This window comes from Pholis gunnellus (assembly GCF_910591455.1).
Source record: "Pholis gunnellus genome assembly, chromosome: 5".
NCBI classification, from domain to species: Eukaryota; Metazoa; Chordata; class Actinopteri; order Perciformes; family Pholidae; genus Pholis; species Pholis gunnellus.
The window spans coordinates 5,149,300-5,174,093 of record NC_136531.1 but is presented as its reverse complement, the minus strand read 5'-3'; the positions used below and the strand labels follow the sequence as shown (position 1 = coordinate 5,174,093).

General features: G+C 43.4%; 1 protein-coding gene across 3 annotated transcripts; it reads left to right on the top strand.

The window, feature by feature from the left end:
* The first annotated feature begins 363 nt into the window (after positions 1 to 363).
* LOC306695976 (MICAL-like protein 2) lies at positions 364 to 20,936 on the top strand. 3 transcript variants are annotated; one of them, XM_079159439.1, is made up of 16 exons: positions 364 to 595; positions 2,425 to 2,473; positions 4,334 to 4,475; positions 4,569 to 4,762; positions 5,061 to 5,188; positions 10,696 to 11,355; positions 11,461 to 11,663; positions 12,959 to 13,016; positions 13,499 to 13,641; positions 13,842 to 13,900; positions 14,486 to 14,609; positions 14,731 to 14,833; positions 15,503 to 15,576; positions 15,669 to 15,783; positions 16,847 to 16,893; positions 18,664 to 20,936. In XM_079159439.1, exons 1-16 carry the CDS (start codon positions 453 to 455, stop codon positions 18,738 to 18,740), a joined length of 2,319 nt encoding a protein of 772 aa, XP_079015565.1. In that variant the 5' UTR covers positions 364 to 452; the 3' UTR covers positions 18,741 to 20,936. The 3 variants fall into 3 exon arrangements, with proteins under 3 accessions (XP_079015565.1, XP_079015564.1, XP_079015563.1); XM_079159438.1 differs by having other exon boundaries at positions 5,992 to 11,355; XM_079159437.1 differs by having other exon boundaries at positions 5,926 to 11,355.
* Positions 20,937 to 24,794: the final 3,858 nt, after the last annotated feature.

Genomic DNA, 24,794 nt, shown 5'->3' with positions numbered 1-24,794 from the left:
GCTTCCTGGCAACAAGAAAATATAAAGAAATTATATAAAATTCTAAAATAATAATTTGTTGATTTGGTGGCTAAAAATGTTCTATTAATAACTTGGACTAATTAACTCATATCTCACACACTCACACACACACTGACAAAGAAAGAAGGAACACAAAGGAGGACTGAACTCCACCCATGACGCGTCACTATCGACCTTTCACAGGTGTCATTTCAAGTTTCTTCACATTCTCACAGGCGTACACGCACGCACACACACACACACTCATGCAGTGTCCTGCTGTCTCTCATTTCCTGGATCCAGCGCGTCCGAGCTGCTGTGGAAACTTTCAGAAGTTGTGTTGTTGAAAGGGAGGAGGTGAAGAGGGGAGAGAGAGGGGGGGGAGCTCTGGGAACCTACTGCGGCGTTTGCTGCGCTCACACGCGGATCGGTTCGGTGTCTGAGCTCCGGGGATGTCGGCCGTGAAGGCGCTGCAGCAGTGGTGCCGGGTCCGGTGCGACGGCTACCGGGACGTGTCCATCACCAACATGACCACGTCCTTCAGGAACGGAATGGCTTTCTGCGCGCTCATTCACAAGCACAGACCCGATCTCATGTGAGTAGACTCAGACCACCAGAGGACCGGGGTGACGCTTTTTTTGTCAGTTCGTGCTGCTTGTGTCCTGTCTGTTTCTGACATAAACTGGTTAGAGAAGAATCACTCCAGTCGTTTTACTTGCACTTCCTTAATGAAAGGGACGAAAGAAGGAAAACCCGGAGCAGGAGCTCAGCTGAGGAGCTCAGTGTCTGCAGAGTCTGCCTGTATTTACATTAGGCCTGGGCTTTATTTTCCTTTACAGTTTACCTACTAAAGTGATCATCTGTGCAATTGCCTGCTACTCAGTATTTATGTTATGGAGTGCAGATCTGGGGACTTAAAGGACTTTAGACTTGACGCCCTTCATGACTTGAATCGAGACTTTATTAAGGAAGCAACATGAAGGTCTCAGGTTCTGACCTGAAAAGAAAATCCTTTGGAAACAAATAATGGCAATGAAAAGATTTGACTTTGAAAGCTGTCTATCTGATTTCATGTGGACTGGTCTGCTTCGTCACACTACAATTTAAAATTTAAATACAAAGTCTAAGCAATCTTAGTCTGTTTCCATCTTCACCGCACGTGTTTTAACTGTTGTTGGCTTGTACATTTATTCTCAAGCAATGTAGAAAAACTCTTTACTTTGACCATGTTTCACATTAGTAATAACATCATTTAGTTATAGGCCTAAGCTTGCTAAACTAGTTGGGCATAACTGTAAGAAAATGAAAACATTCATCACATAAAGATACATTTTACGCACACAAACACACATGTTAAAAAGTGCTATTGTTTAAATGCAAATCATTCAAAAGAATTGCAGAAAGGCCTCTGGAGCCATCCAGTCCATTCAAATGCAAATGTGTTGGTCAGCTATCGCAGACTTTTTCTCAGCCCCAAAAGATTTAAAAGCGCCTCCTTTGTCAATGTTTGCTCTTGTATTAATCGTAAAGTTGCACAAACCTCTGTCCTGCGTAAGATGCTGCAACTAATGACGTTCGACATCACTGAATGATCTCTTGAGTCACGTTTTTCTTTGTTTAGTCAGAAAACCGTGAAAGATGCCCGTCACAAGTTGACTGTTGTTGTGATGTCTTCATATTGTTTGTTGTGTCCGGTCAGCATTGTAAAACCCAAAGAAATGTAATATACAATGATAGGAGCATGAACGTGTGTATTTTGGGAATTTTGCTTTAAAAATTGTTTAATTTTCTGTCTATTGAGAAATCAATGAATTGACTTGTTTGGGATCTGAAACGGTCCGTCTGTGTGTCCAAGATCATTTTCAGTTTGAGGCCTCGATCAAGTGAAAGTGAAAAGGTCGTCTCCTTTGTGTTTTCCCGGGACTTTTTGATAACTACCGGGGAATTTCCACCCGGGAATATTTGTTGATATTTGTCACTTGACAGCTGCAAAGTGTTTTGTCACAGGAAGTCGTGAATGAGATCCATCCACGTTACGCTTTGATTTATTCCAAAGACCCGACTCACCATCTCTAGTGGAGCGTTGCCCAGTTTCACACACAGACGCCTGGTTTTCATCCAGAGAAGCCGTTACTGCAGGAAGACAAGTAGTTTCATCTTAGTAAGAGACGCGGCTCTGCTTTCCTGAACGTAGACACTTCTATGCTTCTAAAGAATGCAGGCTGACATGAGATCACGTGTCACCACCGCGGCCGTGTGATGAATTGACACGTACGACTGTCTGTGTCATGGTCTGTGTCGATGTGACGGGCTGCGCCTGACTAAACAACACATGTTTAGGCCTAGCCTGTAAACAAACCAATGAGGAAGGGAAGTTGGATCGCATGTGACTGTTATTCATTTTTCCTCCTTCCTCTGTTGCAGCAACTTTGATTCACTGAAGAAGGAAGATGTTTATGACAACAACAAACTGGTGAGACATGTTTACATTCCGCATTTTGACATCTGAATGTTTCCCACACATGTTTATTCGGACAAACTCATGATTCCTGAGTCCACACTCGCGGCTTTAGTTTAGTAAATCTAGAGACCAGATGATTAATTATACTGATTTAAAGGTTCCCTGCGCTACCAGCAGTTTAACTCAGGCAGAAGTCAATGCAGAAGTGCTTTGAAATGGCATTCTCTCTACTGGCCATTAGGAAGCGACCCCTCTGGTTGCAAAAAGAAGTCTGATTATATAGAAGTCTATGAGAAAATGACTCTACTTCTCACTTGATTTAAGACCATAAAGCGGAGTATGCTTTAGGGCGGGGCTACCTTGTGATTAACCGGTTGCTACCACGGCGTTGTTTGGTCTGGGAGTTGTCTGTGTTTTCATCGTACGACTTTAACCCTTTCACGGTGTGTTTTCAGTTCATGGAAGTTAATTAATTGAAACCTTTTTGCCGCCTAAAATGTTTTACTCAGAGCGGGGTTGTACTTAGCTCCTCCCTCTCCTGTCTCTTCTGGTTGCAAAGAAGCCAAGATGGCGATGGCAAAAATGCAGAACTCAAGGGCTGAAATGGCCGTACTTCTTCTGTGCAGTCTTTGGTTTCACGCTATTACACTGATCAGCAGCTGACGGTGACACGCCAGGATATGCTGCGATGTGCCAACAAAGACAGTGAAGAAGAAGATTACAAGATCGTAGAGACGTCTGTAACTCAGCGGATCATTTCTGAACTAAATCAACTTCCCAGTTCAAACACTTGAAAAGCCCTTAGTCATTCATTTAACAGCATTTTGAACTATTTTATTGACTGAATGATGAATAAATCAATGAAAAAACCAACAGATTTATTTATGGCTGATGAAAGTAATTGTTACTTGCAGCCATTAATTGCTTCTACGTGCGTGATGTCTGTTGATGTTGCATCAGCACCACTTGATGTTTTTCAGAGGATTTTCAAAAAGCGTCAGTTCAGACGTAGCTGAGAGAAGAAGTCGTTGCCAAATGCAGAATGTTTCAGTCCGGGCACTTTGACGTTGGCTGCTTTATTGCTTTCTTTACTTTCACTTTCTCCGCAGAGCTTCATTGCTGGAATCTGAGCTCTGAGACAAAAACTCAACATCACTTTTGCTCTTTTAAAGTGATATTGAATAAAAGCCCAAATTAGCAGCTACTATTTGACTCTATTCAGGATCTTAACTGAAACAAAGCTTAAAGAACAGATGAAAGTTAAAAATCAACAATGAGCTGTAAGAGATTAAAGTGCACTGCAAAGTAAACAGTGTTTTCCTGGCTCTCTTGATCATCTGATTACTGATTTAGTAATGCCTCTCACGCTCGTCGGCCTGCCTCAGCTTGTTTTGTTTATTTCTGCTTTAATGGCATCGCTGAATGTGAATCTAGTTTGGAAATTCCTGACTCGCTTTCTCTCTGAAGGTGTAGATTCAATCTGTGGTCAGAATGTTTTCCATTTGAAAAAAGGGATTCTATTCAGGAAACGCAAAAAAAACAAGACATGGTTGAACCATTAATTTAAACAAAGAAAATATATGTTCACATCTAAAGGTAGGACGGAAATCTAAAATACAATACTAGGTACTCAAATAGACATTACAAATTAAAATTCAAAACACACTGATTTTGGCCCAAACTTTACCTCAATTCTAAGACGACACTGTGATAAAGTAAAGCTGAACTCAAGAAAGAAACTCACAGTCCCAAACAGAATAAGTAAATAAGTGTGTTAAGATGCAGAAGTCTCCAAGTTTTTCATCTGCTTTTCCATCGTTGTCCGCCCCGAGCTTCCTCTGTCTTGTTGGATAACGTCGATGTAATTTGCAGGCGTTCAACGTTGCGGAGGAGCAGTTGGGAATTCCAGCGCTGTTGGATGCAGAAGACATGGTGGCTCTGAAGGTTCCTGACCGCCTCAGTATCCTGACATACGTGTCCCAGTACTACAACTACTTCCATGGGCGCTCCCCGAGTGAGTATCAGTGTCTCTGGCTGTGTTCGTCTCTGCCTTTGTCCCCCTTCTTTCTGCCTCACCAGTCTCTGTTTGTTCATGTGTTCGCTGCAGTTGGTGGTCTGGGAGGTATAAAGCGCCCAGCTGACGACCCCAACCCCACGGATGAACCGTCCGGGAAGAAGAACCAGCCGGTGGCGGCGAAGGTGTTTCCCTCTTCCAAACTGGCCAGAGAGAACAGCCCTCCCCCTTCTGCCAACATCACAAGGCCCTCTCCTTCCCCAAAACAAACCAGAAATGCCACAAAGGTAACCTTAATTCTTCACATAAGCATTACAAAAAAGATTAAAAAATGTTTTCGTTTTTGGAATAACGTCCCAAATGATGTGGGAGTTGCAAAGCCAAACACATTAAAGACGATTGAAATACCTACAAAGTTCTATTGTTGTGTCTGTATCAAACTGCTGTTACATAACAAACAAACAAAAAACCCCACATTGCCTCAGATACGTTACAGTAATTACGTTAATAGATAACTTTCCCTGATTTTAAAGTTGTCATTTCTATCTGATGAAACCTCCCTCACCCTCTCCTCCCCTCTTCCAGGATGTGGTGGTTGAGAGACCCCATCAGACAGGCACCCTGAGCAACAAATGTGTGTCCTGCACAAAGCACGTTCACCTGGTGCAGCGACATCTAGTGGACGGGAAGCTCTATCACAGGAGCTGTGCAAAGTAAGGACCCGTGTTAATTCATTTAATCATAACTGATCCTCTTTATTCTAGTCTGGAGCGTGGAGTCTTTTTTACTTTTTAATTTAAATTTAAAAAAAAGTTAATTCATTTATTTAAAAAAAGCAATTATAAATGTATAGTTACAATGTATAATTAAAAGTATAAATAGAACTCATATCACATTGTCAGGCAAATAAAGTGATCAAATTTGAGGCAGCAGACCCATTCTTCTTCCTTGTCATAATTTTGCCGCCTACATTACCCACAATGCAACTCCACCGGTTCATTTGGAGTTTGTGTATGTTAGTAGCGGCTGTGCCCTGCTTATTATATTCCATTTACAGTTTCCATTTCCTGATGGTTTTAATTTAAAGAATTAACTTTTTGTGAGTTGTAAGTAATTCTGGTTGTGACTCATTGCAATGACATTTCTTTGTCTTTCTTTTAGAGAAAATCCAGGTCAAATTCTGTCCTGTAGACGAGACGAAAACAAAAAGTCTGAAAAATTGCCGCGGTTGTCTCAGACATCAACTCTTGTCTGTTTGTAAAGTTGAATTTCATTCTTCCTGACTTCCACAAACCAAATCCAAGTATTACACATGTTTCTGGCATCATCCAGGATTCATAAAACCGTAGTTAGGTCCAGGGGTTTTATTTTCAAGCTCAAACAGAACCAGCAGGAGCTCTAATTTGCAAGCTGTGGGAAGAATTTTGTAACAATTACATGTCTTTTTCAGGGCACTGGCGCCTACATACCCACCTGCACCTTACAGAGGTTTACCCACAAACACGCCCGTTTCCAGATTAACTCCACTAGCTGACTCCACTAAAACCAACACGACCACTCCGACTCATACACCCTCCAGACCGGGACCGTCGTGGCTGACGGAGAAATCCAGCACCCCTCCCAGCTTGTCCACCACTTTTTCTTCTTCGCTTCCCTCCCTGCCTGCTTCCAGTGTCTCTCCTTCTGCTAAAGAGACTCAGACAAGTGTTTCCAGATTAAATCCTGTTACTCCCGTTACTCCAGTTTCCAGATTAACTCCCGAAACTCCTGTTTCCAGATTAACTCCTGTTACTATCGAAACTCTCATTTCCAGATTAAATCCTCCAGCTGACTCCACTAAAACCAACACGGCCACTCCGACTCATACACCCTCTAGACTGGGACTGTCATTGCTGACAGAGAAAGCCAGCACCCCTCCCAGCTTGTCCACCACTTTTTCTTCTTCTTCGCCTCCCTCCCGGCCTGCTTCCAGTGTCTCTCCTGCTGCTAAAGAGACTGAGACAAGTGTTTCCAGATTAACTCCTGTTACTCCAGTTTCCAGATTAACTCCCGAAACTCCCGTTTCCAGATTAACTCCCGTTACTCTCGAAATTCCCATTTCCAGATTAACTCCTCCAGCTGACTCCACTAAAACCAACACGGCCAATCCGACTCATACACCCTCTAGACTGGGACTGTCATTGCTGGCAGAGAAAGCCAGCACCCCTCCCAGCTTGTCCACCACTTTTTCTTCTTCTTCGCCTCCCTCCCGGCCTGCTTCCAGTGTCTCTCCTGCTGCTAAAGACACTCAGACAAGTGTTTCCAGATTAACTCCTGTTACTCCCGTTACTCCAGTTTCCAGATTAACTCCCGTTACTCCAGTTTCCAGATTAACTCCCGAAACTCCTGTTTCCAGATTAACTCCTGTTACTATCGAAACTCTCATTTCCAGATTAAATCCTCCAGCTGACTCCACTAAAACCAACACGGCCACTCCGACTCATACACCCTCTAGACTGGGACTGTCATTGCTGACAGAGAAAGCCAGCACCCCTCCCAGCTTGTCCACCACTTTTTCTTCTTCGCCTCCCTCCCGGCCTACTTCCAGTGTCTCTCCTGCTGCTAAAGAGACTCAGACAAGTGTTTCCAGATTAACTCCTGTTACTCCAGAAACTCCCGTTTCCAGATTAACTCCTGTTACTCCAGAAACTCCCGTTTCCGGATTAACTCCTGTTACTCCCGAAACTCCAGTTTCCAGATTAACTCCCGTTACTCTCGAAACTCCCATTTCCAGATTAACTCCTCCAGCTGACTCCACTAAAACCAACACGGCCACTCCGACTCATACACCCTCTAGACTGGGACTGTCATTGCTGGCAGAGAAAGCCAGCACCCCTCCCAGCTTGTCCACCACTTTTTCTTCTTCTTCGCCTCCCTCCCGGCCTGCTTCCAGTGTCTCTCCTTCTGCTAAAGAGACTCAGACAAGTGTTTCCAGATTAACTCCTGTTACTCCCGTTACTCCAGTTTCCAGACTAACTCCTGTTACTCCCGAAACTTCCGTTTCCAGACTAACTCCTGTTACTCCCAAAACTCCCGTTTCCAGATTGACTCCCGAAACTCCTGTTTCCATCTTAACTCCCATTACTCCCGTTACTCCAGTTTCCAGATTAACTCCCGAAACTCCCGTTTCCAGATTAACTCCCGTTACTCTCGAAACTCCCATTTCCAGATTAACTCCTCTAGCTGACTCCACTAAAACCAACACGGCCACTCCGACTCGTACACCCTCCAGACTGGGACTGTCATTGCTGACAGAGAAAGCCAGCACCCCTCCCAGCTTGTCCACCACTTTTTCTTCTTCTTCGCCTCCCTCCCGGCCTGCTTCCAGTGTCTCTCCTGCTGCTAAAGAGACTCAGACAAGTGTTTCCAGATTAACTCCTGTTACTCCCGAAACTCCCGTTTCCAGACTAACTCCTGTTACTCCCGAAACTCCCGTTTCCAGATTAACTCCTGAAACTTCCGTTTCCAGATTAACTCCCATTACTCCCGAAACTCCCGTTTCCATCTTAACTCCCGAAACTCCCGTTTCCATCTTAACTCCCATTACTCCCGTTACTCCAGTTTCCAGATTAACTCCCGAAACTCCCGTTTCCAGCTTAACTCCCATTACTCCCGTTACTCCAGTTTCCAGATCAACTCCTCTAGCTGACTCCACTAAAACCAACACAGCCACTCCGACTCATACACCCTCTAGACTGGGACTGTCATTGCTGACAGAGAAAGCCAGCACCCCTCCCAGCTTGTCCACCACTTTTTCTTCTTCGCCTCCCGCCCGGCCTGCTTCCAGTGTCTCTCCTGCTGCTAAAGAGACTCAGACAAGTGTTTCCAGATTAACTCCTGTTACTCCCGAAACTCCCGTTTCCGGATTAACTCCTGTTACTCCCGAAACTCCCGTTTCCAGATTAACTCCTGTTACTCCTGTTACTCCAGTTTCCAGACTAACTCCTGTTACTCCCGAAACTTCCGTTTCCAGACTAACTCCTGTTACTCCCGAAACTCCCGTTTCCAGATTGACTCCTGAAACTTCCGTTTCCAGATTAACTCCCATTACTCCTGAAACTCCCGTTTCCATCTTAACTCCCGAAACTCCCGTTTCCATCTTAACTCCCATTACTCCCGTTACTCCAGTTTCCAGATTAACTCCCGAAACTCCCGTTTCCAGATTAACTCCTCTAGCTGACTCCACTAAAACCAACACGGCCACTCCGACTCATACACCCTCCAGACTGGGACTGTCATTGCTGACAGAGAAAGCCAGCACCCCTCCCAGCTTGTCCACCACTTTTTCTTCTTCTTCGCCTCCCTCCCGGCCTGCTTCCAGTGTCTCTCCTGCTGCTAAAGAGACTCAGACAAGTGTTTCCAGATTAACTCCTGTTACTCCCGAAACTCCCGTTTCCAGATTAACTCCTGTTACTCCAGAAACTCCCGTTTCCAGATTAACTCCTGAAACTTCCGTTTCCAGATTAACTCCCATTACTCCCGAAACTCCCGTTTCCATCTTAACTCCCGAAACTCCCGTTTCCATCTTAACTCCCATTACTCCCGTTACTCCAGTTTCCAGATTAACTCCCGAAACTCCCGTTTCCAGATTAACTCCTCTAGCTGACTCCACTAAAACCAACACGGCCACTCCAACTCATACACCCTCCAGACTGGGACTGTCATTGCTGACAGAGAAAGCCAGCACCCCTCCCAGCTTGTCCACCACTTTTTCTTCTTCTTCGCCTCCCTCCCGGCCTGCTTCCAGTGTCTCTCCTGCTGCTAAAGAGACTCAGACAAGTGTTTCCAGATTAACTCCTGTTACTCCCGAAACTCCCGTTTCCAGATTAACTCCTGAAACTTCCGTTTCCAGATTAACTCCCATTACTCCCGAAACTCCCGTTTCCATCTTAACTCCCGAAACTCCCGTTTCCATCTTAACTCCCATTACTCCCGTTACTCCAGTTTCCAGATTAACTCCCGAAACTCCCGTTTCCAGCTTAACTCCCGTTACTCCAGTTTCCAGATCAACTCCTCTAGCTGACTCCACTAAAACCAACACGGCCACTCCGACTCATACACCCTCCAGACTGGGACTGTCATTGCTGACAGAGAAAGCCAGCACCCCTCCCAGCTTGTCCACCACTTTTTCTTCTTCTTCGCCTCCCTCCCGGCCTGCTTCCAGTGTCTCTCCTGCTGCTAAAGAGACTCAGACAAGTGTTTCCAGATTAACTCCTGTTACTCCCGAAACTCCCGTTTCCAGATTAACTCCTGTTACTCCAGAAACTCCCGTTTCCAGATTAACTCCTGAAACTTCCGTTTCCAGATTAACTCCCATTACTCCCGAAACTCCCGTTTCCATCTTAACTCCCGAAACTCCCGTTTCCATCTTAACTCCCATTACTCCCGTTACTCCAGTTTCCAGATTAACTCCCGAAACTCCCGTTTCCAGATTAACTCCTCTAGCTGACTCCACTAAAACCAACACGGCCACTCCAACTCATACACCCTCCAGACTGGGACTGTCATTGCTGACAGAGAAAGCCAGCACCCCTCCCAGCTTGTCCACCACTTTTTCTTCTTCTTCGCCTCCCTCCCGGCCTGCTTCCAGTGTCTCTCCTGCTGCTAAAGAGACTCAGACAAGTGTTTCCAGATTAACTCCTGTTACTCCCGAAACTCCCGTTTCCAGATTAACTCCTGAAACTTCCGTTTCCAGATTAACTCCCATTACTCCCGAAACTCCCGTTTCCATCTTAACTCCCGAAACTCCCGTTTCCATCTTAACTCCCATTACTCCCGTTACTCCAGTTTCCAGATTAACTCCCGAAACTCCCGTTTCCAGCTTAACTCCCGTTACTCCAGTTTCCAGATCAACTCCTCTAGCTGACTCCACTAAAACCAACACGGCCACTCCGACTCATACACCCTCTAGACTGGGACTGTCATTGCTGACAGAGAAAGCCAGCACCCCTCCCAGCTTGTCCACCACTTTTTCTTCTTCGCCTCCCTCCCGGCCTGCTTCCAGTGTCTCTCCTGCTGCTAAAGAGACTCAGACAAGTGTTTCCAGATTAACTCCTGTTACTCCCGAAACTCCCGTTTCCGGATTAACTCCTGTTACTCCCAAAACTCCCGTTTCCGGATTAACTCCTGTTACTCCCGAAACTCCCGTTTCCGGATTAACTCCTGAAACTCCTGTTTCCAGATTAACTCCACTAGCTGACTCCACTAAAACCAACACGACCACTCCGACTCATACACCCTCCAGACTGGGACTGTCGGGGCTGACAGAGAAAGCCAGCACCCCTCCCAGCTTCTCCACCACTTTTTCTTCTTCGCCTCCCTCCCGGCCTGCTTCCAGTGTCTCTCCTGCTGCTAAAGAGACTCAGACGTGTGTCGTCTCCAAACCCGCGGCTTCACGGATTCCTAGTGACTCTCCCTTCACCACAGCAACCACTTCTATCAACAACAGGCCCACCGCTGCTCCTCGCACCTCGACCACGGCGGCCAAGACAGTGCAGTCCAAGCTCAAGTTCTTCCAATCGGAGAGCGATGAAGAGAAAAAGACTGCAACCCCCAACGTTGTCGTAAACAAAGAGCCGAACGTGTCCGCCAAGGTCCGGGAGGCCACAGCAGGACAGGCCGTCTCTGTGGTTGTGAATGTTGGTGGCTTTGGTAGAAAGGAAGCGAATGTGAGCCCAAACACAGGTGGGGAGGGAGCGAAAGCAGCTGGAGTAGGTGGAGATTCGAAAGCGAAAACATCGGCCTCAGCCTTCATCTCCAAAAAACTGTCTGAGGAGAACAACAACAACAACAACACCACTAAGCCGCCGTGGACGACTGTAGTGCTGAAGAAAATTGACAAGTAAGTAATGTAACACACACACACATGTGATTTTATAACATCAGGCTTTTGGCCTGACATCTACTGGTGAATAGTAGCGTTTAATAACTCCTCACCTCTGATCAGACCTCCTCAAGTGGAGACTCCAAAGAAGGAGACGGAGGGCGTCAGAGGGAGAAAGGTGCTGAGGGCAGACCCGTCCATCCTCGCTGACCTGGTGACTCCGACAGACAACCGGACTCCGAGCCCGGCCGGCAAAAGTGGACTCAGAGCCAGAACCCCAGACAGAGAAGCCTCAAAGCCCGGCGGTGCATCGCCCAACAGCTCAGGTTAAACTCACATATCTGGTGGATGTACATAGAGCAGTTTGTTAGTAGCATGTTTGTGTGGTCGGAACAGGAAATGTTGGAAGTGCCCTCTCATCTGCACGCTAAAGTACCTCTTTCACAGCCAATTAGCAGTGTCGCTGCCTGTTATTTTACGATAGTTTGCATTTTGCGAAGACCCGCCCTACTCTGCCTCTGATTGGTTAGCACTAGCTGCCTCCTTTGCAGAATTTGTTTAATTTTATTGCTGATAAAAATCGATGGAGGGCTGGTAGTGTTAATGATTTCAACTCGGATGTGGATGTTTTGGTCAGGATGGCAGCCTTCTTGCATAATCACAATGTCCTGATTTAGGGGGAAAATGTTAACACATTAAAGGGAACATTCACCTCTTTTCTTTATGTGGATGTCCTATCAGTGTTGATGCAGCAATAAATTCCTCAGTGTGCGCTATATTGACGGAGAAAGCTGAGATCGCAGCTGCAAAATATGTTCATCCGCCGTCGTCACGTAGTTGGTGGCGAGGAACAACGACAACCTGCTGTTTGAGCTTCGGTTTCTCTGGGTAGACACGGGCCGATCTCTGGATTAGTGGTTCCTCAACTTTTTTATCTTGAAGCAAAAATACAGGGTTTTAAACAGTGTGGCCTACAAAGTAGTCTACTATTTTGAAGTAAAGACAAAAAAAGTGTATCTTTTTTTATATATGCATACTTTTGTATAAATGATCCAGTAAGTATGTTATTATGATTCTAGTTACACATGTGCAAGTCTTATTTTGACAACCTCAGGGCAGCAGACCCCCCCCCAGGGGGGCCCGGACCCCTGCTCAGAAACAGAGCTTCCCTTTTCTGCCGCTTCATTAGCCGTGCAAGAAGATATGGTCGGCGTGGACCCTCTGGAAGTCAGAAGCTTGCGCGCAGTGCATTCTGGTACATGTAGGCACGACTCCACGACCAGGCTAAACGCTTTCTTTCAAAATAGCAAACACAGAGGAATGTATTGCTTCAATTGACTTCATTTAACATCAAAACTGACTGGGCATCCACGTCAAAGCGGGTGAATTTTCCCTTTAATGACTGAGAGACTTTGATTCACGCCTCATTGACAACCTATAGTCCGCCTGTTACTTCACCCTGTATGCACTTCTATGCAAAGGAGCTCCTTGTTCCTCTGCTGTGTTTCCTTTTATAACGAAACAATAAAAATAGGAACTAATATTTGATAGTGGATGTGACTCAGGTAAATAAACTGAACCTGTAAATGAAAAACACTGACATTTGTTTTCTTCTCCTCAGCATTAGAAAACAAAGGGTCTCCTGCGGACTGGAGGTCGAAGCTCAAACCCATCTCCAAGTAAGACTTATTAAATAAATGTTTGTCTTGTGTCCCCTCCACGTTCTGTGTTTCTGGTTAATTCTTTCCCTTACTGGCTCAGTTCCTAAAGTCATACCTCCAGCAGGGTAGTATCTGTACGTGGGCGGGCTCACAGCATAGCAACATCTCCGTTTTCTCTCCTGATATCCTGTCCATTCATCCATCCATCCAACCTTTCCCTCCCACAGGAAGCCTGTACCTGCTGCTCCTCCAAATGGCTCGGCCATCATTTGTAGTCAGAGCTTTCGGCCTCTCCTCTTCCGCCCACATGCGTGTGAGCCCCAAATGGTGTCAAGACTGAGTAGAGTCCTCCGTTGTGCAACATATGCTCAGTTTCCCCTAGGATGACCTTTCCTCCCGCTCTCATGAATCAAAACTGAACGCCAGAGGGGGACTACTTGTAGGAGCAGATAAAGGGCCATTAATTAATGTCTCTTTGTCTCTTTTCTGCTCGTCCTCAGACCTGCTGCTCCTTCACAGTCCTCTCCTAAACCTTGGGCTAATGGAGCTGGAAAGCCTCAGACCGCAGAGGTGTCTATTGGGCCTTCTCCCTCCTCTCATCTTCACAACCCGAGCATCTCTGTCACTCCACCTGCAGCAAAGGGTAACATGGGCACCTGTGTTGTAATGTTGTTCCGTTTAAATATGATTTTGGACCAAAAAAACCCAGTTTATTCCCATTTCTTTTAGTCCACATCAGCATTACAACGTCTTCCTAAAGAATTCCTATTTATGAATCAGACCTCTCAGGGTCTCCGTCCTTTGTTCTTAACTTTCTTTGTATCTATTTTAATTATTTTTCAGGATCCTTGAATGGTCAGACAGACCCAACTGCAAATGGCACCAAGTCAGAGTTAAAGAAGGTATTGAACCGGAGAAAATAAGTTTGCTTTAGCTTCCAGCACATTGTTTTAAATGTAATCACGTTGAGGTTTTTATTTTTTGTTCAGTTGAAATAAACATATCGACGATGACTTTTAATCATCCATATACTGTACTGCATACTGCTGTAGCTTCACTGTAAAACAACAACAACAACAATTTTAATTTATTTAATCCACTGATTGGTAGTAAAACATTTTGTTTAAATAAAAGCATTTCTCTTTTAACAAACTAACTACAGTTCAATAGTTTATTACTGTAATCATGTATACATCTTACTCATCTGATCATCTTTTACTGCCTCTTTTCTTTAAACTGAAATGTAAAGATGTCATTTGATAAAGACAGTGGGATCACTAAGTTAGGTTCGCCTGGGTTTTCGGATTTATGTTTTGGTCCACAGCTTCCATTACATTTGTGTGTGTGTGTGTGTGTGTGTGTGTGTGTGTGTGTGTGTGTGTGTGTGTGTGTGTGTGTGTGTGTGTGTGTGTGTGTGTGTGTGTGTGTGTGTGTGTGTGTGTGTGTGTGTGTGTGTGTGTGTGTGTGTGTGTGTGTTACATCTGTAGATGAAACCAGACTACATTATCAAAGAGGACATCATAAGGGAACTGCAGGAGATTGAAGATAATTTGGACGAGTGGGAGAAGAGGGGAGTGGAGCTGGAGGTGAAGCTCCGCAGCAGTGAAGAAGGTGAGATAAACGCACTCGTACTGTGTGAACCTCCTCATGAATCAGGAGTGGGGGAAAAAAAGATTTAGAGGAAGGAATGTATTATGGGGATTAACTGCATGTGTGTGTTTCTGTGCGTCAGAGGGCGAAGATGACTCTCACATGGATGAGCTCATGGTTGAGTGGTTCAACTTGATCAGGAACAAGCAGGTGGCAATGCGCCGGGAGTCTGAACTGGTCTACGTGTGAGTAAACACACACACACACACACACACACACACACACACACACACACACACACACACACACACACACACTTAGAAAAGGGGCATGCCACTATTTAGCGATTAGTGAAACAGACTTGCGGCCAGAAGGTTGACAGTTTGAATTCCCAGTGTCCTCCCTCCTCCGTCCCTCAGCAGGGCATCCTGGAACAAGACAGCTCACCCCCCCCCCCCCCCCCCCTCCCTCCCACTGGCTGCAGTGTGAAGCAGGATGCTGCTTCACAGCACACATGCACTGCAAATACTCCTTTCATTAATCAATGTTGAACCTCTACCACAAAAAAATGGTCTTTTTAATCCAGATTTGCATTCAAGTACACACAGTGTAAGAAATCATGGGGGTTTTTATAATAACTGAAATGAATGAAATAACTTGGGGGGGGGGGGGCACTGAGCATATGACCTTTGAGTTATGTCCATTTAAAGCTGCTCTAATCCATATTTTTCTTGTTAACAATGGATCTAATAGGGGTTAACAAACCTACAGAGAATTATCACCTGTCTCACACCCACGTGTTTCAGTTTTTTAGCATTTCATCTTTTTGTTAGGGTTAGACTCCAGACTCGAGAAATGCAATCGTAGGCGGTAAACTATTTAAATGCAGATTTTCACATTGATTTTACTTCTAGTGGGAAAAACCAGGACCTGGAGGAAGAGCAGCCCACTGTTGAGGAGGAGCTCAGGAGACTGATAGCCAAACCAGGTGAGAGTTTCGGGGAAACGCACTCAACACAAGACACAATGACATGAAACAGATCAAACATCTGAGACTAAAATGTGTCTGTGTTTGAGCAGAACATCTGAAAACACCCAGGGATCGGAAGAGGGAGGAGCAGCTGATGGCCAAACTGATGGAGATCATCAACGACAGAAACGCTATTATAGAGGGTCTGGATGAAGATAGACTCAGGTGTGTATGCAACTACAGTGGAGGGTCATTTGGGCAAATTTAAATTCTACAATTTAAGGTCTTGGCTTGAATAGCCGCTATGTGCAGACAGCCCCACACTCGCAATGTCAAGTACCCCAAGTTTTGGAAAACAACAATGCGCATCCTCGAAACTTTTAGCAAAGAAAGAACGAGAGCACAAACTTGATGCCTGTTGCCTCGCTGTAATTGGATTGTCCTCTACAGCACACGTGTGAAACTCTGCCTTTTGAAGAAACATTTTAGAGATAGAACACCTCGGTGGTAACCAGCCGCAGGATATTGTTAGAAACCAAACTTCTGGTAAAAAATACTCAGATTTAACGTGGAGTGGTTCTCTGGGGTAAATTGGCTAACTGCTAGCTTGTCAGAGAAGACACTTTTTGCCTCCTATGTGTGTTTTTCGGCGGGGATGCTACCTGCTAAGAACAGACATTTAGGAACCCAAGCATCTTTCTGAGAGGATTAGCAAACATGAGAGCAGCACAACGAGGTAAAGAAGGTTTATAGTTTCTACACTTTTCCGCTGATGTGGAGTATGTGTAAAACCCTTAAAAATATATACTTCAACCTCACAGTAATGCTATAAATACTATTTTGTTGATCAGTTACACATTTATATATTCCTTAAAGTTGTGTGTCGAGCAAAAATGCCAAATATTCACTCTTTACAGCTTCTAAAATGTGGGGAATTGTGATTTCTCTCTTTTTACATCGCTGTACATTGAATATATATAGTTTTTGGTTAGTTAGTTTAAAGACGTCGCTTTCGGCTCTGGAAAATTGTGAGGGGCGTGTTTTCACTTTATTCTGACACTTTATAATAAATGATAAATAATAGACCAAAGAAAAATATGACTCAACAATGAATCATCTCTCGGTCTTTGTTTAATTTCAAATCCAATTTACCCGAGTACAGAGTACAGAGCGAAAACAACAAAATGTCTCCAGTACTCACCGATCACACACATGTGTACATACAGTATGAACTCATACAGGTTGGAACTGCTGTTGATCTGTGTTTGCTTTTTGTGCGTTTTCTCAGGGAGGAAGAGGAGGACGCGGAGCTCAACAAGTTGATGATGAATTTGAGTGAGTGTCTCTAACACCTCCACAGGCCGTCGGTCTGACCCCCCCCCCCCCCCCCCCCCCCCTTCGCTCTGTTCATTAGTTATCACAACCTCGATGTCACTGCAACTTAGTTTGCTTATAAATTATCCAATTGAGGATTTCCATCATGGACGCCTCTAATTGAAGTAGATAGGAATCTCATTGTGGTTTATGGAAGTGTGTGTGTGTGTATGTGTGTGTGTGTGTGTGTGTGTGTGAATGTGCTGCATGTTTAAGGGTGCCACTGGGCGATGTTTTCATCTCATTTGATCTAATGACTGCTAATGGAAAAAGCATCAAACAAAATGCTCCCCCTCTCTTTGTCAGCAGCGTTTCCTATTAGACAAATGGATAATGCAGCTGGTTAATTTGACCCTCTGATAGAATAGAGTTAAAGCCGGCTTCATTTGCAATTCATGACCGGGAAAGCCGGGCTGAAAATTGAGGAGATTTATTGAACTTCAGTGAAAGGTCGTTATGTTGCAGCGAGTGAATGCCGACCGTGGGCTAAAGACTAGCCATTTTATTTTAATGTATTCGTAAAGTTAATGCCAAAGTTTCACAGTTCATTCCCACTCAGAGTGTCGTCATGTGGTCGTTTACACACATGTTGTCTCTCATAAGAGAAATGCTGCTTTATGCCACGGAAAATACTACTCTTTTCCTTCTTTTAATCTTGTATCAGGACACCTCAAACAGGTTAATTGACGTTACATTGCTCTTAACCATGGCAAAAGTGCTTCTGTTGTGTGAACCCTCACTGGTGAAACAACAACTAGCTTATAAATTAAACTAGACTAGAAACACACTTTAAACACAACTTGTGGACACAGCTTCTCTTTTTGCTTGTGGCTGTGGTATCGGCACAATAATACACGCACTAATATAAAAATATGTTATTTTAATATATCAGAATCCGCTTTATTGGCCAAGTTATCTGTTCACATACAAGGAATTTGACTCTGGTTATCTCCAATAAGACTTGAAAAAGAGCTAAAAATAAAGAAGGCACTCAGCGAGCACAGACCTCCGCCAAGGCCGTTTCCGTAATTGAAAAATGATCCGCGTATCCTCCCCGCGATGCGGATCAGCTCCAAAATGTAATGGGTTTTTCTTCGGCTCACGCTACAGCCTTACACCAAGTTTCATGAAAATCAGGTTGGTAGATTTTCCGTAATCCTGCTGACAAACAGACAAGCTAATCAACAAACAAACCAACCACACAAACCAAAAACACAAACTTCTTGGTGGAAGTAACAAAGCTTAATAAAGATATGGAAAAATAGATATGGAACTATTATGTGCATGTAAGTAGGTGACAAAATAGGTGTATAAATATATAATGAAAAGCAGCAACGACCAACAACATACATTGGTTGCAATGGAAAGTCAAAATGTGTAGATTGTAACACAAATAGGGCAAAGAAATAATAATATATTAGGAAATCTTGTCTTGTTGTACTGAGCATCAATGTCTCGTGCTTCTGCAGTGAGGTTGTCGCCCATTTTTTAAAGATGCATTACTTAGTTTTTCTTTTGGACGCTTTCTTGCAGAATTTCTAATAAACCATAAATCACTGAAGCAAACTACTACAAAGCTTTGTTTGTGTTAGTTTGTGCTGCAAACAGAACTTTTAAAAATCCGATTTTCCCATTTCTTTAAACATTTAAAAAAAAAAATTCTGAGTTGATTGATTGAGTTTTCATTTACCTCTGTGTCATCTTTGACCGCCCTCCTCTCTCCTCTCTCAGATGTGAAGAAAGACAAACCAAAGAAGAAGTCTCCGATGTCCAAACTGTTCGGTTGGGGGAACAAGAAGGAGGGATGATGCTCCGCAAAACACAGCGCTGCTCCTCTCTTTGATCGTTTTTTTTGCCCGACTGCTCTTGTTGTAGTCTTAATGTCAGTTTACGCCTGTGATTCATGGGATAACACTGATAGTGAGTGTGTGTGTGTGTGTGTGTGTGTGTGTGTGATCTGTCATTTTAAGCGCTTTTAGAAAAATGCCCTTCCCTCTGTCGACTGCATCACTCAAGATCTGACGTTACTCCTGCCTGCCAGTGACACACACACACACACACATGCATGCAAGCTCATGCACACACACAAATAACGTTGAGGGGTTAATGACTCACCAGCCGTGATGTGATTGGGTTCAGTGCTCCAGTTGTTAGTTTTAATACCCTTCTAGTCTTAATCTGTCTACTTAATGCTCTGAAACGCACACACACACACACACACACACATTTTCCTCCTCTATCTGCTTACATATGCAACTTAGTGGAATGTTGGTTGTATACAGTAACACTTCAGATGCTAATACGATTTAAAGAAGCGAGGTCAGACAGCTGTTTCTTGCTCTCTGCTCATGTTTCGGGCGACGCTACAAGACGAACGTCGGGGTCGCTTTCATTACATGTTGAACTACATTTAAGGTCTCGCTAAAATCTCGTTTACTCAGAGCTCGGCTCTAATCTTCTAGACCAATGGTTTCCAACCAGAGAGGTTCAGGAGTTCTCAGGAAAACCAAAAAAATAGAGAAAACATATTTCTATTTTTAGTCTTTAGTTGAACTTGTAGGAACACTCAGAAACAAGGGTTCCAAAAAGTGTTCTCCCCGAAGGGCTAAGGGTTCCATTAAAAACCCTTTCCATTCAAAGAACCGCTTTTTGGAAGAAAGTTTTCATCATGTATTGTTGACAGCAGGGCCAACACCCATGACTGTGAATCATGATTGTTGTGGGTTGAACTGCACCACCTCCAGCCCTTTGGGAGGCTCTTGAGGCCCAAGGCTGCTGGACGAGGTTCCCATGGCCCCAGACTGACCTGGTTAGGCTGCAGAAAGATCTACGGAGTAAAAGGGAATATAAGAGGGTAGGTCTTCCTGGGTAGGTTGTAAGCACACATAAGGCCTTTATACACCGGGGGTATAACGAATTTACAACACGATAATGCTGAATGTTATGTCATGGGCTTTTATTCTGAAAGGTTTACATAAATATAGGTGCACGAAAGAAACGCCCCCGGTGTGTACAGGCCTTCAGAAGATGGGAAGTTTCTAAGTGGACCATCACACCATAGAGGGGCTTTAGGGGCTTCAAGGGTTCTCCTATGGGGACCAAACCGAAGAACCCTCTATGGTTCTAGTTAGCACCTTTTTATTTCTAAGAGTGTATATGCCATAGATGGAAACTAAATGTACTCATAATGTGATAGCTTTGTTTTAATAGGCTGGAAACCCCAATGCCAAACGCACTCGCAGCATTTCTTGACTTTGGACAGCAGTGGGTCGTGAAGGTTTCCTCTCTAATCATTCACAGATTCCAGCTGCACATTCAGGTTTTCATTAAGCGACAGTGATCCTCGAGGAATCAAGTGGAAAAGCTCTGAAACGTTAAGTTTCCCTTTGAGCTTAGATTTGCTTCGACATTTAAAAATGAATGTTGTTGTTTTTTTTATAATACATTTATGAGTTAACGCAGACCTGATGCTCAAACATGGCTGCAAGAAAGTCACTGGATGTCGTGCTTTGTTTTACCTTCCTGTTCTGCTGAACTTGTGTAGTTTGTACATTAACAATTGACGAGAGGAACAGTATGCATCTGGTTCGTGTCATGTGACTCACGGGTTTAACCAATTTAAACTGAAATCAGTTGACCGGATGATTTTGAGTCGTAGAAATACAAGAACTGGTCCATATTGGATCTGGATGTGCACATGTTTTAAAATCTGAATTAACGGTTTATTTTGTGTCATAATCTTTTGCTTTTTGGAGAGGCACTAAAGCCAACTTCTAATTTCTGTGTCGTGACCAAATTGCTCAATTACAACACAACTATTTGGTGTTTTGCATAATTTAACGTTGTATATATGTTAATGTTTGTGTCCCCTTTATTTCCCTTCATCTCGGTTGTATGTATTGTATAAAGTTGACACTTAGAACAGTCTGATTTATTAAATGGCCTGGATTTTAAACACATTTCTGTCATACATGAACTAGAATTTTAATAAAAAGATGACGTTATTTATGGGTCATGGTTCTCTGATATTATGATATTCACTCATGGAAATAGATACATTATTTTAATGGTGAATGTAATTAATGCTAAACCACCTTAATGTACCTTTATATTGCTCTCTTGAATGTGTTGGAGTTTGAATTAGTGCCGATGTTTTCGTGCTTTTATTCAGGCCCTGTAATATTGTGATCATATTTGGCCCAAGCAGGATTTATTATTGGTCTTGACTGATTAAACTGCAGCAGTGATGATGCAGTTTCAGTTTAACGACACCAGGAGGCAGCATGAGACTTTCCATGTCACTGAGCTCACACAGAGCACGAATCCCTTTTATGTCTTTCGGTCTTTAGAGCTGATAAATACACACGATCGACCCAGACACAACACGAAAGATGTGTTAATTATATATGTATAATTCTAAAGGAAGTTGTGTTTTTCAGCTTTGGATTTTTCTCACTAATGCAGAAAGGCAACACAAGCTTTTTTTTGGGGCTTAATTAATACAAAATGTATGTAATTAGGAAAAGCCATTAAAATAATTTTCAAGAGTCTCGTGTCCAAGGCAGCAGCAGCACATTTAACAAAGTTTCAGACAAACAGCCAACAACAGTTCAGTTTAATTCACTTCTCCAGTGAAACTATTGCATAATACACACGTTGTCACATACATTTATTGATCTTTTGTCAGGGTGAAACTAAAAAATGAAGTAAAACACACACTCTGATTGTTAACAGTCTGCAACGATCTTTAAATCACATTTGACTTTTTCTACTGCAGAGGACTTTGTTTTCTGAAACAACAAAGAAATGCAACTCTGCAAAAACAGTGAGGAAAGATTCGACAATTTAAATTACAAATCATAGATTTGCTTCAAAGGGCTTTACAATTTGCACAGCATACGACACCTCGGTGCTCCTTAAGCCTAACTTACACCCTTTTATTTCTCAAAATAACACACTTAAGACACATTTATGAAAGGGAACAAGAGGAAATTGGCATATTTATTACAAGAATGTAGAAGTTGTGACGCTGAAGTACAAAGAAAAACTATGGATGTTAACAAGATTAGCAGTCTTCTTTGTATGTTTGTTTCCCAACCGTATACTGTTTTTTTAATTAAATGTTTCATCAGAGTAGTAAAGAATTCCTGGTTGCCCTTAGCGGAGCACAAAATACATTCTTTTTCATTTTTGAGATTTCAAGACAGAAAAAATAATATTTTTGCCGTCTGCATGTAACTTATAGATGTTCACGTGGAACATTTCAAGTGTGTTCTCATAACATCAAGGTTTTTGGACCAGAAACTGAGCGGTAAAGCCATCTTGTATCATCCTAACTGTAAAGGCCACAGGCGAGGAATGAGTACGCAGAAAAAGACAGAGTTGGGGGTAAAACTGTCTGTTAAAAACAGCTGGTAATCTACTGCAACAGAACCACAGTGCTCCGAGTGACGAGGTCAAACACACGCACACATGCAAACAGTTTCTCTCCGTTGCAGTTGAAACATCCATTCACAGCACAGCGAAGGAGAAAAGAGAGGAATACTACAATGAAAGAAGAAAAGAGCAGGGAAATTGACTTTTAGCTCATAGTTGTTGTTTGTTTTATATCTTTTGGCGTGAAAACGGTGTAATCTTCTCCTCTCCAAAGGCAACATCTGTTCCTGTTGTTATGTGTGAAAGTGTTTGTTGATTCCTTCCAAATAAAACCATGATAAAACGTTCCATCGCCGCGCCGCCGTGCGTCTGAATCAATCATGTCTCCGCATAACTTTGGAGCATGTTTATCTTTGGGCTAAAAATGTGCCCTTAAGTCGTCTCAATAAGGTACATTTATAACGTGGGAGACTGCGGTTGCGGAGCAGACTGTAAATATACCTTTGAGGTGGTTCATTTACATAACACAGTGGGCCCTCACATTTTATTCACACAAGACTTTTAAACAGTTTAGGGGAGTTTGGAGCGAGGCTCCACTCTGTTCTGACATAATGACATTCAGCCGTTCACAGCTCGTATCTGTTCAATCCGTGTTAAAATAGCATGAAGTCGACATTAGCATACGCTCAACCTGTTGGTATTGTTGTGTCACACGCCTTTATGTTCTCTTCCTTTAAGGTTTTAAAAGGAAGCTGTGTTCAGGATTTGATACACTGCACAGTATTTATATTCGTCCCTTTTACCAGCTTCTTTCCACACACACACACACACCTCGCAGATTTCACGGTGTCTTCAAGTCAACTCAAGTAAAGTTCCTCTTCTTGTTCAGTACTTATATCTGTCTCTTGTTTCCTTCTTCCTGGCATGACATTACACCTGAATTTATTGTTTTATTTTCCACTTGGGGGGGGGTGTGACCAGCAAGCTGACACCTTATAACGTAGAACATGTGGCAGCAAGTTGTCCAGCAGATAAGGAGCAACGTTAATACTCGTCATTAGTGTCCACCTGGTACATGTAAGGCCAATGGTTCCTCCTCTTTTAGCTCTGCTTTAGGTCTCAACCATCTCCTGAGGGAAATATCTGGCCGGTAGATGAAACTATGTTTTTTTTGTCAACATTCGGCGGGGTCATTTTATGACCTGACTTGATTAGAGAAATATTTGATTGACATGAGCTGTATTCAGTCTTTGTCAGTTTTAAGGGAACATGGTTGATTTGTGCATTTGGTTGTCTGACTGCACTCTTCATGCAGATGTAGACACGTCTGTCCTTTTGTGAGGGCTGCTTCTTGTAGATCTTGGCTTCAGGGCCTCCGAGGTCCCGTTATCAGATACAAAGATGCTTTAGTGTGTCTGCCTGTGTGGCAACAGATCGAGAAGATTCCTTTCCTGTTTCAATAGTCTGGTTTGGGACAACTTGACAGGCCTGCACAGAGACCTCAACCCCGTTTTAACTCTTTTGGGATGAAGTTGATAGTGAGCCAGTCCTTATTGCTCAACGTCAGCATCAGTGTCCGGCCTCACTGATGCTCTGGGAGCAAATCCCTGCAGCCACGGTCCCAAAGTGGAGACTGTTAGAGATGCACATAAGCGCCCGTGGCTTTGGATTGGTATGTTGAACAATCACATACAGTTTGGGTGTCCACATATAGTGGCCATGTAGTGGACTTTGGATTTTGGTCATTTATTCTCCAGCAGGAAAATGAAATCTGTTCTTCAAAATACAGAAACAACGTCTTGTTTTTAAATCACATTTAATATCAGTTATTCCCAAAGACTGGGCCGCGACCAACACGTCAGTGGCAGGATATTTTCTTTGGGTCGGCAAATCATTTTGAACAATTTCTTCCATTGAAATTCTTTTATTGTCTTTTATATCTGCAGTTAAGCTTTGAACCACACGAGGGAGCCTGAATGTTCGTGTTGCTCTTATAACTGGAGCCGACTTATAACGTTCAATCGAACATGAAAGGCTCGGGCTCATTCTGATTGTTCTACTGGTGAGAAGAAAAAAAAGAGCCTGGTAACTCTTAGTGCATTTATTTGGTCTCGTTTTTAAGGTATTCAACGTGTGTATATGTTTTGAATAACACATGTATAACATGAAGTTTGGATTTATCAAACAACTAGCTCTTCAACATGTCTGGTTTACCTATTGAACATAGTATAAAGTGATGTGGAAGTAAAAATGGTCAGAAACGTTCATTTACTTACAGATTCACTCTTCTCAGGATTTGTAGATAAGGGACCTTGTGAATTGTTCTCGTGGTTGGTAATTTTTAAAAAGTAGGTCCCCAGAAAAAAAGAAGTGATGAATTTTTTTACGATTATGAGGGAGTGTGACTTCCTCGCCCTCAGTGTGTTTTGATGGATTTCACGAGATTCTTATAAACCAGCGAGAGGTCATAAAATGGACCACATGAG

What these genes read in the sequence shown, in the direction of transcription:
- LOC306695976 (XM_079159437.1), top strand. Translation starts at nt 453, where the DNA reads ATGTCGGCCGTGAAGGCGCTGCAGCAGTGGTGCCGGGTCCGGTGCGAC. An exon ending in AAGCACAGACCCGATCTCAT is followed by an intron (nt 596 to 2,424) that starts GTGAGTAGACTC and finishes CCTCTGTTGCAG; the next exon opens with CAACTTTGATTCACTGAAGA. An exon ending in TGCATCGCCCAACAGCTCAG is followed by an intron (nt 11,664 to 12,958) that starts GTTAAACTCACA and finishes TCTTCTCCTCAG; the next exon opens with CATTAGAAAACAAAGGGTCT.